The sequence below is a fragment of the Phaseolus vulgaris genome, chromosome 1 (assembly GCF_051622355.1).
Source record: "Phaseolus vulgaris cultivar YP4 chromosome 1, ASM5162235v1, whole genome shotgun sequence".
Taxonomy (NCBI): domain Eukaryota; kingdom Viridiplantae; phylum Streptophyta; class Magnoliopsida; order Fabales; family Fabaceae; genus Phaseolus; species Phaseolus vulgaris.
This window is the reverse complement of record NC_143498.1, coordinates 43,255,316-43,272,496: the sequence shown is the minus strand read 5'-3', so window position 1 is coordinate 43,272,496 and position 17,181 is coordinate 43,255,316. Positions and strand designations below refer to the sequence as shown.

Sequence of the window (17,181 nt, the reverse complement as noted above, 5' to 3'; positions counted from 1 at the left end):
TTAAATTATTAAATATTAAATTAAATTATTTAATAAAAATAGTATGGAAGAATAAGTATTTAATTTATTATAACTCTAATGTAGTCAACTTTACTGATTATCTCACATTATTGTGGATTTCATGCTTTTTTTAAGTTACATTTAAGAATCTTAAACATTTTCTTACGTTAGTTATTTTTTATGATAATATTTTTTATCCTCTTATGAGTTTTTTTTAGAAGGTTTACTTTTAAATATGATTATTTTAGTATTATTTTTTACAAAAACAAGAAGTTTATTATCTAATAATTTGACTCAATAAATAACAATGTAAAAAATAATAATTCGGTAGACTTTCTGTTTTTCTTGAGGACAAGAAAGTGTGATCCAAAATGATTTTTTATTTCTAGCAAATATTGGAAAAAGCAAGTACCTAACACATAACCATTGTGCCCACCCTATTATAAAAATTATTATAAATATTGTACCTCGTCAATTATTTTCCGATTACCATTAGGAGAAGATCCACACTTAACCACTGCCATAATCTTTTATAATCTCTTATAATATTTGTTCGGTAACAATTAAATTAAAAGAAAATGAAAATAACATTCTATTTATTTAAAACAAACATAATGCATGACACTTGGCTGATTATTTTTAACATTTTTTCATAGATAGAATTCCAATCCAATATTTTCCTTGGAGAGAACTTAGTCTAGTATTATTCGAACAAATAATTCATCTATTTATATATTATTTTTTTAATATATAATTAAATAACGATATATTAAGAATAGTAATTATTAAATATCATTATATCTATTAATAGTTATATATATGTTGAGTATTATTACATTAAGTACAATCAGGTAATGATATTAATTTATTATGTAATTTAATTAATTTTTATTAAACAATTCCTATTTCACCTATTTATATATATAATTAACATTTAATCAATTCACAGTCATGAAAATCAGCCACAAAAAGGATTTACTCCTCTCCTCAGTATACATTTTGATTTTTAAGTTAACAATCAACTGGCATTCAATTTCTGAAATTTGTCAACACCATTGTGACCAACATGCACATTGCACATAATTAAGTGATGTAAGATATAATATATTTCGATAAATATTATAAAGAAAATAGACTGGATTAAAAATGTATTAATATTTTAATTAGAAAGTTATGTTGAATATAAAAATAAAACGGTGATTGTAATTTTGAAGAGGTAGGGAGTAGAAAAAAGTTATTTAATAAAAGTGAAAGTAAATATGTATTATTAATGAAATAATGAATTAATTAAGTTAGAAAGAAGGAAAATGAGGGAAAATATAGAAGTAAGAATAAAGAGGGTTAAGAATAAGATAAAATGAATGTTTTGATAGATTTGAGGTTTTAGTAACATTTTTGGGCAGACAGATGAATAGTGGGGTGAGATGGTGCCACGTTTCATGGAAGGGAGGTGTGAATGGTAAGAACAGGCACAGATAGAAAAAAGAATGAGAGGGACAATAAATCGGACTCCTCTTTATAGCTAAACCCCTTCCTCTCCCTTCAACTGCATCACATCTCATGTGACTCACTCCATTCTCTAACTAAAACCCTTTCCATTATTCTCTCTCTCTCTCTCTCTCTCTGACTTCTCTTCTCGTCTCTGTTTTGTTTCATTTCGCATTGAACATATATCCCTCTGCCCATGGCGGCTGTCCCAGTATCGCGGGCCGATCCACCGGCAATGGTGCCGCCGCCGCTCCTCGTTTCCGACTCCTTCGCCAAGGACGCCATTCTTGCCTGGTTTCGCGGCGAGTTCGCGGCAGCCAACGCCATCATCGACACACTATGCGGGCACCTAGCGCACCTCGCTACAGCCTCCTCCGAATACGAAGCCACTTTCGCCGCCATCCACCGCCGCCGCATGAACTGGATCCCTGTCATCCAGATGCAGAAGTACCACTCCATCGCTGACATCGCTCTCGAGCTCCGCAGAGTCGCTGACAGGAAAACGGAGACAGAAGGCGCTAGGAAGAGCGAGAGTAGCTTGGACGACGAACAGAAATTGGAGAAGGAAACTTTGGAGACTGCTGGAAATGAAGCTGACGAAGCTGCGCCGGAGTATGATTCGCCAGACAGTGAAATAACTGATTCAGGTAATAGTTATAAATTCCACAGTGATCTTATAATTTTTTTTTTTTTAGTTTTTCCGTTTCAATGTTTGAATGATTCACTATTCACCTTCAATCATGATTTTCAATTATGTGATACTCTTTCACGATTCACCTTCCTTCTTTTGCCGGAGAATTGAATAGTTTTCCGATTATTCGATAATTACTTTTATTCTTACTTGTGTTTTTATATATTAGAGATATTTTTACTTTTATTCTTACTTGTGTTTTTATATATTAGAGATATTTTTTTGTGATTCACAAGGGTGAAAATTTGTTGTGTCTCTTCATAGGAGTAAACTTTTGTGTTTATGCTTTTTTTATATATTTTTTCCATAACTTTTATAAGACAATTAATTAATATATTGGAAAAAGTTATTTTCATTCCCTTCTCCGTGGCGAAGAAATAGAAGCACAGGAAAGTTAGTTTTCCAAATTATTTATTTTTGCATTGAAGTCAATTTTCGGTTGCGCAACGGTAGACCGCAGACGTAGTTCAACATTTTGACCCCTTTATTTTCAATTAATTTTTTTAAGGGGGAAGCAAAATCGTGGCCAATAGGGCTGTTTCTTTCTCTTTTATTTTTTTAATGAAAATGTTTCTGCAAACTTTTATTTTGTATAAGAAAGGTGCTATTAAACTAATGGCCCGCAGAGAATATGTTTGATAATTTATTTTCATTAAATTATTAAATTATATTTTGAATTTTTATTATTTAATTTTAGTCTTTATGAGTTTTTTTTTATAATTTAATTAAAATGGTTAGACAATATATTTTTTTTTATCTTTTTTGAAACTGTAACTTCTAGACAAATACAATACTGTTGACTGCTTAAATATTAAAAAAAAATATATAATACGTTTTTATCGTAATTTTCAATTAACATACAAAGTGATTTTTAAATACTTTTCCTCAAATAATATCTTTATTATATATTGAGTCTGCTACTTTAATTACTTATTTGAAAAAAACTGAAATAAAATAGTTAATACATTATTAAAGATCTAAAACTTCATATAAAATAATAATAATTAAAGTTACAGTATATTTTTTATTGTTAGATTTTTATTATTATCCTTATCTTATTTTTTATTTGGCATTCTAAAAAAAAGTCTAATTTTGATTGCTATTTTACAATATTAATAATGAAATATTAAATATTTTTATTATATTCTTTGTCATTTATTATAAAGTGACAAAATGAAAAGAAATATTAATAAGAGATAATTTAAATTAATATAAAAATAAAAATAAATAGAAATCTGCATAATCTGTTTGGTTATATTTAAAATATTGTTTACATTTTTCAATTCCTATATGAAAACGTTTAATCTTTTATTTTTCTTTCATAAAAACATTTTCCTTATTTCTGAATTTTGAATACGGTTTGGTACATAGCTTTGGTGTTACGGTTAGTTGGTGCCTGGGGCTGGGCGACCACCACAAAGTTAGTTGGGTAGACTTCTAAGGATGTGTGCAATGATTCTTGTTACAGTCGGCTGAACGATCAGCCGGTTGCATTATGGCTGTCGTGGTTTACGACACGTGAGTGGTTCCATGTGCTGGTATCGTACCACGTGCGGGTTCGGGTTTGAATGGTTGGATAGTTGAGCTTTGACATATTAGGCGCTATTCCCTATGAAACACCCTGGTGTTTAGTTTCCTGTATGGGTCCAAGTTGGTTGGTCAACTCTGTCCATGAATGAAGGAACTTTACTTACAGGTAGGAAAATACAGAGTAAATATAATTTATAAATGTTAGAATGAATAAAAACTGAAAAGAAACACCTTTGCAATAATTCCAAGTGCATCATTGCTTATGGACCTGGATCCTTGCAGTTAAAGTTTCCTTTTAATATTTAGCTCTTGGTTAATCATAATACAATAATTTAATGGTCCTATTAGAAAGTTTGATTGAAGAGACTAGTGAGGGTCCATGTTTTGAATGTGCATTCAAACACATCTTCAGGTTAAAATATAAACAAATGCATTATACTAAAAGTTTATTTTGTTGCTTCTGAAATCAAGCAAGTACTTATAAGGTGACATCGTGTCTTGGCGAGTGTAAATAGTTGGATAAAAAAAGAGAAGGAGAATTAAGATAAAAATGTACTAAATTTTGAGTATATGTTCTAAGAAGAGAAATAAAATAAAAAAAACAACTTTTTGGATGAAAAAGGTCTCTAGAACTGTGAAGTGGAAGAGTAGTTGATTACCATTTTTTATAATAAATAAATAATTTAATAATAGATGATAAATAAATTCAGTTGAAGAAATAAATAATTCTTCTTTACTATGTTATTTCTATTTCTTGTATTTTCTTTCATTCATTTTTCATTAGAAAGTACACTGAGAGAAAAAGATGAGAAATAAGAAGATTGAAGTGATAGATAGATGAAAAAGAAAAAATAAATTATAAAAAGAAGTGTAAGAATTTGTTATTAATGTGTATTATTTATGTTTTGGTTCTAAAAAAAAATGTCTGGCCTGAGCCTGAGCCGGTTGCGTTCATACCCGCACATGTGCTATCATGATACTTTTGTTTGTTTCAATGGCCCACCCATTTTGTCACCATTAACTGTACTCTGTGTTTGGAACATTGGTATACATTGTGCCGGAGGAGGACAAACGCATAGCTACTTTGTTGTAGGCGGCAAATGTTTCTCAACAATCACTCAGCAAAATCTATTTTCAAATGGCGAAATTTCAATTTAACAATCTTACTCGTCTTATGGTTACTACGAAAATATTTAGTATTCGGTCTTTTTTATTGCTAACCATTCTTGAAATCTCTCTGCTTCTCTCAGTTACCTATCACTAAAGGCTGGTAAGATTTAACCATGTAACCCAAGATGCGTGTAATAAATCATAGGTATAAACTATACCAGTGAATATAATGCTTTGGAAGAAAATCTTTTGTACTTTAATGTGATAAGTCTATCCATTTCTCCTCTTTTGTTGAATGCTAAATGCTTCTTGGATATTCTCTGGTCTGGCGTGCAGGATCTCAGGAAATGCAACCCAGTGCATTGAACAATAATATATGTTCCAATCATGAAGAATGTGAAGGACGCTCTTCACAGATAAAGCTGACAAAAGGTTTTTCAGCAAAGGAGTCAGTGAAGGGGCATATGGCAAGTTTTTCGTTTACAACCTCAATAGCCAATATATTCCTTTTAATAAAGAAGCATGATTCATAGAGCTGGTATCACACTAGTTTTAGTATCAAGAAGCAGCTGCATATTGCTGAATGACAGATAATTGCAATTTACAGGTGAACGTTGTGAAAGGATTGAAGTTGTACGAGGATGTCTTTTCTGAATCAGAAATCTGCAAGCTGACTGATTTTGTGAATGATATCCATGCTGCTGGTCAGAACGGGGAACTCTCAGGTAAATCACCATTAATCTGTTATTTCCTAATGTTGTAGGACATATCATATGTTAATTTTTTTTAAAGTTTTCAATCGTATTGGTCATCTTCAAATCACAAATGACAGCTGTATGTTGGTTAGTACATGCAATATAATCATTATCAGAATCTATGTGATGATAGGCTAAATGTTGTCTGTAAATATTATACCCTTCTAACCTAATCTTCTTAAATAAATGTAGGGGAAACATTTATACTATTCAACAAACAGATGAAGGGAAACAAGAGAGAGCTGATTCAGTTGGGTGTTCCTATATTTGGACAGATAAAGGATGATACCAAAAGTAAGAGTAAAATATTTAAAGGAAAATCTGATAATTTGATGTTTGTCCACTTTAACAAAGCTGTAATTTAGTTCTTCTAATCCGATTCCTATACAGAAAAAAAAATCTAAATTATAAGGATATGATGAATTATGAGCATGTTTTTTTTCCTATTTTGTTTACAGACAATATAGAGCCGATTCCAGCACTTGTCCATGATGTCATTGATCACCTTATTCAATGGAAATTGATTCCAGAGTACAAAAGGCCAAATGGTTGTATCATCAACTTTTTTGAAGAGGTAAACATTTAGAGTTTTGCCTGTCACTTCACTTCCCTGGAAGGTACTATAAACATTCATTTCTGCTAGGGAGTAACCAAATAGCATTGTTTGTATTGTAGGGAGAATTTTCTCAACCATTCCTGAAACCACCACATTTGGACCAGCCTCTATCTACACTTCTTCTCTCTGAATCAACAATGGCTTTTGGGCGCATCCTTGTCAGTGAGAATGATGGGAACTACAAGGGGCCACTCATGCTCTCATTGAAGGAGGGGTATATATTAAACAGATTACACTCTTAGTGATTCTGACTTCCATTTATTTTAATATTCTAGTCATATTTCTGGATACAGAGGCAGAATACCTTTATTGGACAGCATCTAAATGAATAGTAGGCTATGCAACTATATTACCTTTTTAGAGGATGAAACTAAATGCCCATTATTATTTGGTTAGATTTCTCCCTTTTCCTTATTTTTATTGAGTACTTCGGGGAACAATTTATTTTTCTTTTTCGGTCCTGGAAATATCAATGGTCAGGTTGAAGAAGTGACACCTAGTCTCCAATTTTCAGCATTTGCACAATGTCCTTTATAGGTTTCCATTCTGATCGCTGGAGAAGGACATATTTCCATATATGTTTTTGTGTTTGAACTTTAAAGTGGTCAAGTTCTCCTTGTTGAATAAGTATGAACTTCTACATTGAAGGTCTGAAAGCTTTTGAGACGCTCTTTAGATATGGATATGGTGTCTGGACAACTGACTTACTGCTATTTTAGGGGCTGTAGATGTTATGCCTTAGAAAATAGATGCTAGTTAAAAAATAGATGCCAGTTTCCCATCCCATTTCTAGCGTTAATTAATAATTATTATAAATATGTTCCATTGTTTTCTTTGATCTATAACATTGCAGTGTTGTACAATACGTGATGAGATGATGAACATAATGCAGGTCTCTTATAGTGATGAGGGGAAACAGTGCAGACATGTCAAGGCACGTAATGTGTCCATCTCCTAACAGAAGGGTGAGCATCAGCTTCTTTAGAGTGAAGCCAGATTCCAATCAATGTCAATCACCAAATCCTACCATGACAGCTGCAATGACTCTTTGGCAACCTGGCATTACTAGCCCATATACTTTGCCAAATGGAGCTCTTAGTGGCTATGAGGTAATGGATATGATGCCTAAGTGGGGAATATTTGGTGCTCCAATGGTTATGCTACCCCCTATGCGCCCTATGGCAGTGCACTCTCGCAAACTTCCTCGAGGTGGGACTGGGGTTTTCTTGCCTTGGAAGGGAGCATCCAGAAAACACGCAAGGCATCTGCCACCTCGTGCCCAAAAAGGACGACTTATGGAATTACCCTCCCCAGTTGAATCACACTTGGGAGAGTCTACCTCTGAACCCAGTATAGCTGTTGAAGGGTAGGTATGAGTTGAGTCTTGAAGCTGCCTTTGGGTTTAAAGAGATGTGAATGGATTCCGTGCCTCAGTTATTTAATCTGAACTGTGGAGTATTAATTTTGTTGTACAAACAAGCCCAGGGGTGCTAGAAGAGTTTGTTTAATTCATTTTTTTCCTCACATACCTTTTACTTGCTTTTATAGATAGATAACTTAGAATCTAGTATTCACAAATAGTTTATCGTGGGTTCCAATCAGCTTAAGGGATTTGGACAAGTATAGCTTCCAAATTCGAAGAATGTGAATTATACTACCGTACCGATAGAATTTTATAAGAATGGTCTCTTATATTTTCATTTTAAAGGGTTAATTTGAGTCTGACTGTCTACTGGCTGCTTCAAGACATGTGAGTATTAAAAGTGGGTCAGGACATTGAAAGCATTATTAACAGAGAATGGGAGGGGAAACTAGTACACATTCCTCCTTTTGTATGTGTGCATGATTTCCACTTCATGGATTCTGTTTTATTTTTGTCCTTGTAATTCTTTTTGTTTTACCTTTTTCTTCAGCACCGCAAAATGAAAACGGTGAGGATGCATATTATGTTCTTCATCCTGTACTCAGTTTGCCATTATGATGTTGGAGGGTTAGCAATGAAATATTTTGTTTTTTATGAACCTGTATAGAAGAAGTACACATTTTAATGTATTTACCGTTAATTTTAATAAGTAATAATTTTAACTAAGTTCAACTGTATCCATATATCCTTACAATTTTTCTTTATTTATATGCTCACTTTAGACAAGGCAAGTGTCCCTTGACAAATAACTGTTGATAACAGTTTCTATTGAAATAAAAAAGGATTGCACTAAATGCTTCCGGTGAAGGTTTTTACTCTGCAGTACTCTGATCCTCGACATTTCAAATTATTTACCATCTTTCTATGCGTTCTTACCCAGAATTAATATATTATTTTCTAAAGTTTGCAAATATTTATAACCTATCGTGGTTAGCTTCATATCATTGTCAAAAAAAAGCCTATAGAATAAATAGATTTGCTAACTATAATGCTAAGCCCAATCGTTAAGAAATCAATGAATGTAATTTTATACATTAGAAATCAGTAGGGATGCATTGATAACATTAAACGTTGTACTTCTCAATATCAACTTTTTCACTTTTGATTTCTTGTCTATCACGTGAAATGGTTAGCCAAACCTTGAAACAAATTAGGTACTACAAGGAACAGAGAGAACTTCAAACTACGTCCGACATGAAGGAGCTGATTTCAAAATGGACTGATTTTCTGGTCAGTTACCCCTAACTATTATTGATTGGCAAGTTATCAAATAAAGGAACAAGTACAGAGGAGACATTCACCCAATGTGCGTAGAAAACTTATGATGAAAATTAACAAGAGCTGACATATCAATAAACATAGCTGTTTTTCATACATTTAAAATGTGAAAGTGACAATCCTAAGAAATCTATACTAATATAAAAGCAAGAAGAGAGTCCTAGTTCGTTCTATCAAAGCCACACTTACATGTATAAATCTCGTAATAGTGAAGCACATTTTTTATTGCTCAAGCCTTAGAATTAGCAGGCTTATCATCATCATCTTCAATATCCCAACTCAAGTCTTCTTCATCTTCTTGTGCAGTACTGAGGCGCTTCCGCAAATCAACTTTGGTTGGGCTCCCTGTTTGAGTTACCTTCTCTTCATCAATTCTACTAAGATCCTCAATCTCATCCCAGTCGAGGTCCTCCTCCTTCTCATTCCCAGGGTGCTTATTTGCAACCAATGAATCTTTTCCATCATCAATCTTCTTTTCCATGATTACTTTCTTATCAGAATCTACACCAGAATCATTCATGTTACCAGTGTCATCCACTGCGTCCACTTTTTTCTTGCTCCCATCACCCATTTCCTTGTTACTCTTGTCAACCTTTGATTCTTCAACAGACTCATCCTTCTTATCACCAATTCCCCTGCTTTGCAGGAAATCACGGCTCTTTTCTTCCTTAGACCCGTCCTCACAAGACTTATACATCCCTTCCACATTCGACCTCTTTGTTCCATTAGAATCTCCTTCTTTTCCCTTACTATTTTTATCACTATCCTCCTCCTCCTCCTCCTCTTCATCATCATCATCTTCAACATCCCAGCTCAACTCCTCCTCCTCCCTCGACATTCTCCTCACGAGCCTAGCCCTCACATCCTCAGCTTTCTTAAACCTATAAACTCTATAATAATACCTACACCAAAACGTATCACGGTCAACAACATTAGGTACAACCCTCCTGTAAACACTCTCCATACCCTCATTCTCTCTCAGCAACTCTTCCATTTCCTCGCTCTTCCCCTCCAACGAAAACCCCGATTTCCACTTCTCATACCCGTCTAAATCCTCAGGCACTTCGGTGTAAGTACTAACGTCATCCTGAATGGCCCGAACCTGAGCGTCAAACCGACTGTAGCGCCTCGAATTGAAGCTCTTTTTTTCCGTACCGCGCTTGCTTTTGGTATTAACATCATTATCAGACTCGGAATCGAGGAGGATGGCGTCCTTGCCGTGAGATATAATGTTAGCGGTGCCTTTCGCGACGGTGTTCCCGAACTGGTCGATGACGTGGCCCACCGTCTCCAGAGAACCGTGAGCCACCTCAATCTCCTTCTTCAAACCGGTACCGAATTCCTGCAGGTCGCGACGGTAAGTCTCGATGATCAATTCCGATTTCGCGCTCAGCCTTTTCCACAGATCGCCGATTTCCCACGCACCGTCGCCGGAGGAATCGGACTGGTGCTCCGGCGGCGAGGAATCGTGATTCGCTTGCTCTTGCAATTCGTTTTGGTGCTCATTGTTGGAGTCGGAGAAAACGGATGCAAAGAAATTCATGAAGAACGCAGAAACAGATAAGAAATTGAATTTGGTTTGCGTAACGTAGTGTGGAAGATTGGAAGATTTTGTGAATGTGTACTTATAAGAAAGAGTGCGCGTGGGGTAACGACTAACTAACACTCCGTAATCTAAGGTTCAGGATAACGCCCAATAGCACCAAATTATTAAAACAACTTTTAATATATTTATAACTAATGGAAACACTAAAATGGTTAACTTTTGTTTGTTAATATTGTGATTTTGGTTATGCATGCGTAATCTTTTCTTAACGAAGGACTGAAATTTTAAAATCTTTTTCTAAGAATAGAATATTCTTTCTTTCAACTCAAATTCAGTTTCTCTTATAAATAAATTGATTACAGTATTAATTGAAGTCAAAAGGTGCATAAAGTTCATACGGAAAGTGTACAGAAAATAAAATGAAACTTATTTAAGTTTAATATATATATGAAATTAATGACGATAGGAAACTAATAACAGAGTAATTATAATTTAATCCAAATTAAAAGATAACTAATTACCTAAATGAAATGGGAAATTGAAAGTAGTTTTAATATTATAAATATATCATTATTAATATTTATAATTAAATTGTCCTTAATATTCTTATCTTTACGTACTTGTCATAATGTAACAAAATAATTTTCACTAATAATAATTTTATGTATAGTAAACAATAAAATATCATAAATATATAAGAGAATATGATAAATTAAGTGTCATTAGTATATATAATAGTGATAATAATAAGTTATTACACATATATAAAAAGATAACTATTTTAATATCAAATTTTATTTGATAATTATTATAAAAAATTATGATAGTATTTTTTATCCGCAACAAAAAAATATATTGAATAAAAGATATATTAAATATAGAAATATCAAGGGTGTTTCAACCTATGTATCACTTTTTTTTTATGTATATATGACACTGTATTTATAAATATAATCCTGCAAAAACTTACTTAAAGTATTTATATAACTCTCAAATTAAAAAAAAACCTACAATATATTTATAATTGTTAAGAAATATATTCTTGCAACCTAGGTGTTGAAGATGTGAGTGTTGCTACTTTATTCCTCGTCTATTCCGTGCATTGTCCTTTCATTCTAGTTGTACTGTGTGTAGAATATCTGTTTTTTTGTCAATGGTTCATAGTTCCTTGTGACTCTATTTTGCATGTTAGTATTGAACTCTTGTATTGCTTCCCTGCATCTTTCCCCCTTAATGTTGAGTTTGGGACCACACATTGTTCAACCAAGCTTAGTCTCGAATTAAAATGTCCTATTTACCTTCATAAACATTAGAGAAAAAGTGCATGCCTACACCCTCACTTGAGGTCTTTTGTTGGCCTTCATTAGAGAAAAAAAAATGTTTGAAGCTATACTAATTCCAAAGTGCATTAACATTATAGAAATATATAATTAGATATATTTAGACCTGGTATTCATGTAGCAAGTTTAGAAATTGTTTTCTCTTCAACTTTGTGCTACTCAAATATGTGCTATTTCAAACTCTTTTGTAATTTTTACATCATTAACCTCCAAACCATATACTCAATTGCTATGTAAATTGACTTAGGTTAAGCTGAAAGTGCATTTTCTCAATTAACAAAGTCTAATATGTCTAATGCAATCATCCTTTTGATTTAACCTTATGTCTTAGAGGCATCGGTAAATAGGCTTACAAATACATTTAACAATATGACCTATATTAATTCTTGAGCATTCACAACTATGTAGGTAGACAAAGACATATCTATTAATGTATTTTGTCATTGGATCTACTCCATTAAGTAGATAAGTCCTGCATAATAAATCAATAGTAGAATAAAATAGTAAATAATCACAAACACAACGTTAGGCACTACCTAACTAAGGTTTTTGATACACATTCCGGAACAAAGACACCAATTAAGAGTATGTGAAATGTGCAAAAAGATCTTTTGATAATGTGTAGTTGTCACAAATAAATATGATATCACAATTAATATACAAATAATATTTAAAAATTCAAATAGAATATAAAATATCCATTATATTCAAAATGACAAAAACTAAAATATCCAACAATAAATTCAAATATGCATATATGAAATGAGTCTCAATTATACTTCAAAACATTTAAACTACACAAATATTTAAAAAATAACAATAAATGATATTTAGTATCTTCAAGCATTTTGATTATGCAAAACAAATCATTAATATAAAAAAATTAATAATATTTTAGAAATGTAAAATGTGATGATAGACATATTAATGAAAAATATTTAAATAATAACACAACTTTTGTATGTGGTAAAATGTAATAGAAGAAGTTAATTATATTATGATTCAAAATAATTATTTTATTTAATTTATTTGATTTACTGTAAAAAGAATTGGAGAAATCAGATTATAAATAAAAAATATATATTGTCTTTTTTACACGGATCAAGAAATTTCTAACCATCAAATTATGTTTGGACAAAAAACTAGTTTTGATAGAAACTAGATAAGCTAATATATCTATTCATTTGTGTTAATTTTTTAATCATTTTTTCTTCTATTAACTATATATTTTAATCCTTTTTTTTCTTTCCTTCACGTTTCATTTGTAAAAAAAAAAAACCTTTATTTGAACATTTCTTTAGACTTCTTTATTTCCCATTCTTTCTCTCATTTTTACACTATTTCTATTCAACAAAAACTCGTACTAATAAGAAGTGATCAGTGGATCCAGGAAAAGATGAGAGAAATAGAAAAGGGAAAATGTAGAGAAGGAGAAAATAATAGATATTAATATGAAAGTGTTCACTCTATGAATCAATAATTTTGTGTGTTGTAAAGTGAAGCAAATCTAAAAATTTATGCATGATTGAATTACAAGAGTTTTTAACTATATTGCAGTTACTATAATATTATAATAAGCATTAATATGAATCATGTTGGCAATATAAACCATTCATAAATGATTTTTTATGTGAACTATATAATGTGTTGAACTTTAACATTCCATTATGTGAACTATATAATGTGCAACAAGTTTAACTTTAACATTCTATGGGATGATGGAACTATAACTTTATTTATTAGGCGCTTAGATATTATAACACTAATTCCCTGTCATCTAAAACTCAACTACTCCAGTGCTTTGTGTTTTCAATTTATTGACTTCATCATCATCTTTCATTATCTATTCTTAATGTGATCATATTTTCATAATATGCATATTTAATTATGAAATTTATAATAGATAAATCTTTATGTGTATATATAAAGTTTACATTTATGATTTATTATTTTGTTACTAATTTAAGGATGGAAACTCTTTACAAGTATCACTTACAAATCTAAGAAGGACATACGTTCATAATAGTCAAAATATTTGTAGGATTCTTAGAAGTACAAAATCTTAGTGAAAATTAACTACTGCTACACTGTTGTCACAATATTTAAGATAACTACTACAACTTTCATGCTTGAACCTTGCATAGTTTGGGTTCTCAATTGTGATCACCATGACCAAAGGGACACTACTTGAATTTGGTGAGAGTAATTGAAAGTGTTTACGGTCAACCGAGTGGATGAATACATCAGGCTTCTAGGTAAGAGGGGTAATAGGGATTAAAACTTTTAAAAACTTGCTTTTATGGAAAAAATAGGGTTGATGAATGCAAAAAATCATCGTGATCAAGGACTTGTATCTAATAGTAAGAATTAAGAAAACATCCAGAAATTGTATCTAAAAGAAAGAATTAAGAAAATAGACCACAAACTGAAATGAATTAGAAACAAAACCTATACAGAAATAAAAAAAAATAGAGACAAAAAATAGTAATTGAAAGCTGAAATTAAAACAAAAAATAGGAAACAGAAAAACTCTGTCTGCATTTGATACCCATTTGAAAATAAGAGGCAATACCCACCAATTATAGGATAGTTGATGCAAGCTTTCCAAACTAACCACAATCAACGACCTATCCCACAAAATAATACTGAACGGGTTCTTAGTCGCTGAACAAATCAAACTAAACATTTCAAAATCAAATCCAAAAAACCTAAATAAGAATTAAAGGAAGCTCACTCCCCTAAACCCTAAATCGATTCAAATCCCAAATTTTATTATAAAATCCCTAACCCATGAGAAAATCGAAAGAAGGAAGATGACTTACACCTTGTTTCTTTACAGTATTTTGATTCCGTCAGTGACACGATGACGCGAGAGTCAACAAAGTGTTAGATGAAAGTGAACAAAGTTTTGAACAAAGTTTAACGAATTGCTAGACACGATTAGGTACGAGCGGGGTGGAGTGAGTGTGAATAGACAATGGAGAGTGAGGTAGAAGAAAACATTCGATAAAAGAACAATGGAGTGTGAATCTCTTATGATAATTTCACATGCAACTGCAATCTTAGAATGTTTTTCTGAACATCTCTAAATATCTAATGTGTAGAGGTTAATGATATTGCTAATTAAAGGTGGTCAACAATCATTGATATCATATCTATTAAAAAATATTAAAGCACATAATTCAGTAGTAGAAGTGACGAACACTATGGAAAAGGGCTACTTAGCTCCCAATTCCTAATTTACAATTATATATGCAAGTTCAAGAAGTCATAGTGGAACTTCATGAAATAATATGTGATAGCTATGTCGGCATTTGATCACTAGTGAGCAAGGTTCATCATGTAGGATATTTTTGGTCCAATATATAAGAATTTTTTTTGTACCCAAAGAAGTGAGATAGATGTCAACATGTTGAATTACATCATGCTCCCATTAAACAACTTTACCTTACTGTCACTATATGATCATTAAACAAATGAGGAATAAATATTCTCAACCCTTTCCTTTAAGTTATTAAATAATTAAAATTTGCTCATTGACTATATTTCATACTGTTTTTTCTAAAAAAAATTCCTCAACGAGCGTAGAGCTAAAGAGATGAATGACAAAGAAAAAGAAAAAAAAAATACATTCCTCCCTATAAATGAGTGATTCTAAGGTTCAATATTTTTGTTTTAATGATTTTTTTTTTTTCAAATCAGAGCTTTAAAAGACGACTTTCAATTTTTTTTAACTGAATTCATGCACGATTTGTGAAGTTTTTATAATTGAGAAAATTGAATACTTTGAAACTTAATTGTTGCTTAATGTAAGAAAATTACCCTAATATGAGAATTATTGAATCTTATTATATATTTTTTGAACCAAGAAACAAATGAAGAAATTTAATCTCAAATTTTGTGTAAATTGCAGATGAATATGAAGCATTGAAAGAATGTATTCAAGCTGGCATTAAAAGAAAAAAAAAGTAAAAGCTTAATTGGATCACAAGAAGATTTAGCTCAAGCTAGAGGATTTAGCTCAAGCTAAAACTGTCCAGAGTTGATTAAAGGTGCAGTACTGATCTAGCTCAGGCTAGAATCGCTAGCTCAAGCTAAAAATGCACCGAAAGATCTAGCTCAAGCTAAAACGGGCTAGCTTGAGCTAAAGTTGATTATATAAATTCTGAAACATAACTCAAAACCAGCGGTGGGGAAACAAATTGGGTTTTTATAGAGAGAGACTAGTGAGAGAAAGGGAAGAAACCTCTGTTCTTAGGAGAAGAACTTGCTCATATCAGCACTTCTTATGCAATCCAGATCAAGAATGAAGATTGAAGGAGCTATCATGAGTGGCTAAGTTCTTTTGTTGGAGATCCCACATCGACTAGAGATTAGAGCCTTTCATTGTATATAAGTGGGTGCAAACCTCAACCCTATGAGCCGGTTTTATGGGGTTGAGTTAGGCTTAAAGTCCACTTCGTAATATGGTATCAGAGCCATTTCGAGCCTATCCTAGCGAGTATTTGTTGGGCTTATCAGGCCACCCGCTATCGGGCCGCTATCGGACCACCCATAATATATAGTCCCACGCACGAGTTGGTAGTCTCGGCGTGAGGGAGGTGTGTTGGAGATCCCACATCGACTAGAGATAAGGACCTTTCATTGTATATAAGTGGGTGCAAACCTCACCTTATTGAGCCGGTTTTATGGGGTTGAGTTAGGCTTAAAGTCCACTTCGTAACATGGTATCAGAGCATGTTTTCGAGCCTATCCTAGCGAGTATTTGTTGGGCCTATCGTGCCACCCGCTATCGGGCCACTATCGGACCACCCAATAGTCCCACGCACGAGTTGGTAGTCTCGGCGTGAGGGGGGTGTGTTGGAGATCCCACATCGACTAGAGATTAGAGCCTTTCATTGTATATAAGTGGGTGCAAACCTCAACCCTATGAGCCGATTTTATGGGGTTGAGTTAGGCTTAAAGTCCACTTCGTAATACACTTCGTAACATCTTTCTAACTTGGGATTGAATGTAATTTATCTTGATCAAATGTATTCTTGGTGATATATATATATATATATATATATATATATATATAATTCTCTTTTCTACTTGTTCTTGGTATTTTCGTTTTATGCTTATTGCTTGATTCTGTCTGATCAATAGAGTCTTGATTTTGATCCTTAAATTTAACTGGAAAGTACCTTTAAGGATCTGAAATAAACGAAAATACTTGATAACTTGTAATGCTAGGAATAGATTCTAGGTTATTGATTGCATTATAATTTTGTTCCTAAAGCTGAATGATTTGTTAAATATTTGAGGAATCAGTGTTTGAGAAATTATCTTATGAATTTCATCTGCGAGGAATCAAGATGAATGACTTTAAATTAAGCATAAAAAATAAGTAGTTTTGAGTATT

The 17,181-nt window shown here is 32.4% G+C and overlaps 2 protein-coding genes across 2 annotated transcripts; one reads left to right on the top strand and one right to left on the bottom strand.

Annotated features, from left to right (window-relative positions):
- The first annotated feature begins 1,361 nt into the window (after nt 1-1,361).
- On the top strand, nt 1,362-8,090 carry LOC137814186 (RNA demethylase ALKBH10B). The gene is made up of 7 exons (XM_068616778.2): nt 1,362-2,135; nt 5,156-5,286; nt 5,427-5,544; nt 5,767-5,868; nt 6,033-6,148; nt 6,250-6,404; nt 7,083-8,090. The coding sequence occupies exons 1-7, from the start codon at nt 1,685-1,687 to the stop codon at nt 7,558-7,560; spliced, it is 1,551 nt and encodes a 516-aa protein (XP_068472879.1). The 5' UTR covers nt 1,362-1,684; the 3' UTR covers nt 7,561-8,090.
- A 731-nt stretch (nt 8,091-8,821) lies between these two features.
- On the bottom strand, nt 8,822-10,580 carry LOC137814187 (BSD domain-containing protein). The gene has a single exon (XM_068616779.2). The coding sequence runs from the start codon at nt 10,432-10,434 to the stop codon at nt 9,121-9,123; it is 1,314 nt and encodes a 437-aa protein (XP_068472880.1). The 5' UTR covers nt 10,435-10,580; the 3' UTR covers nt 8,822-9,120.
- Nucleotides 10,581-17,181: the final 6,601 nt, after the last annotated feature.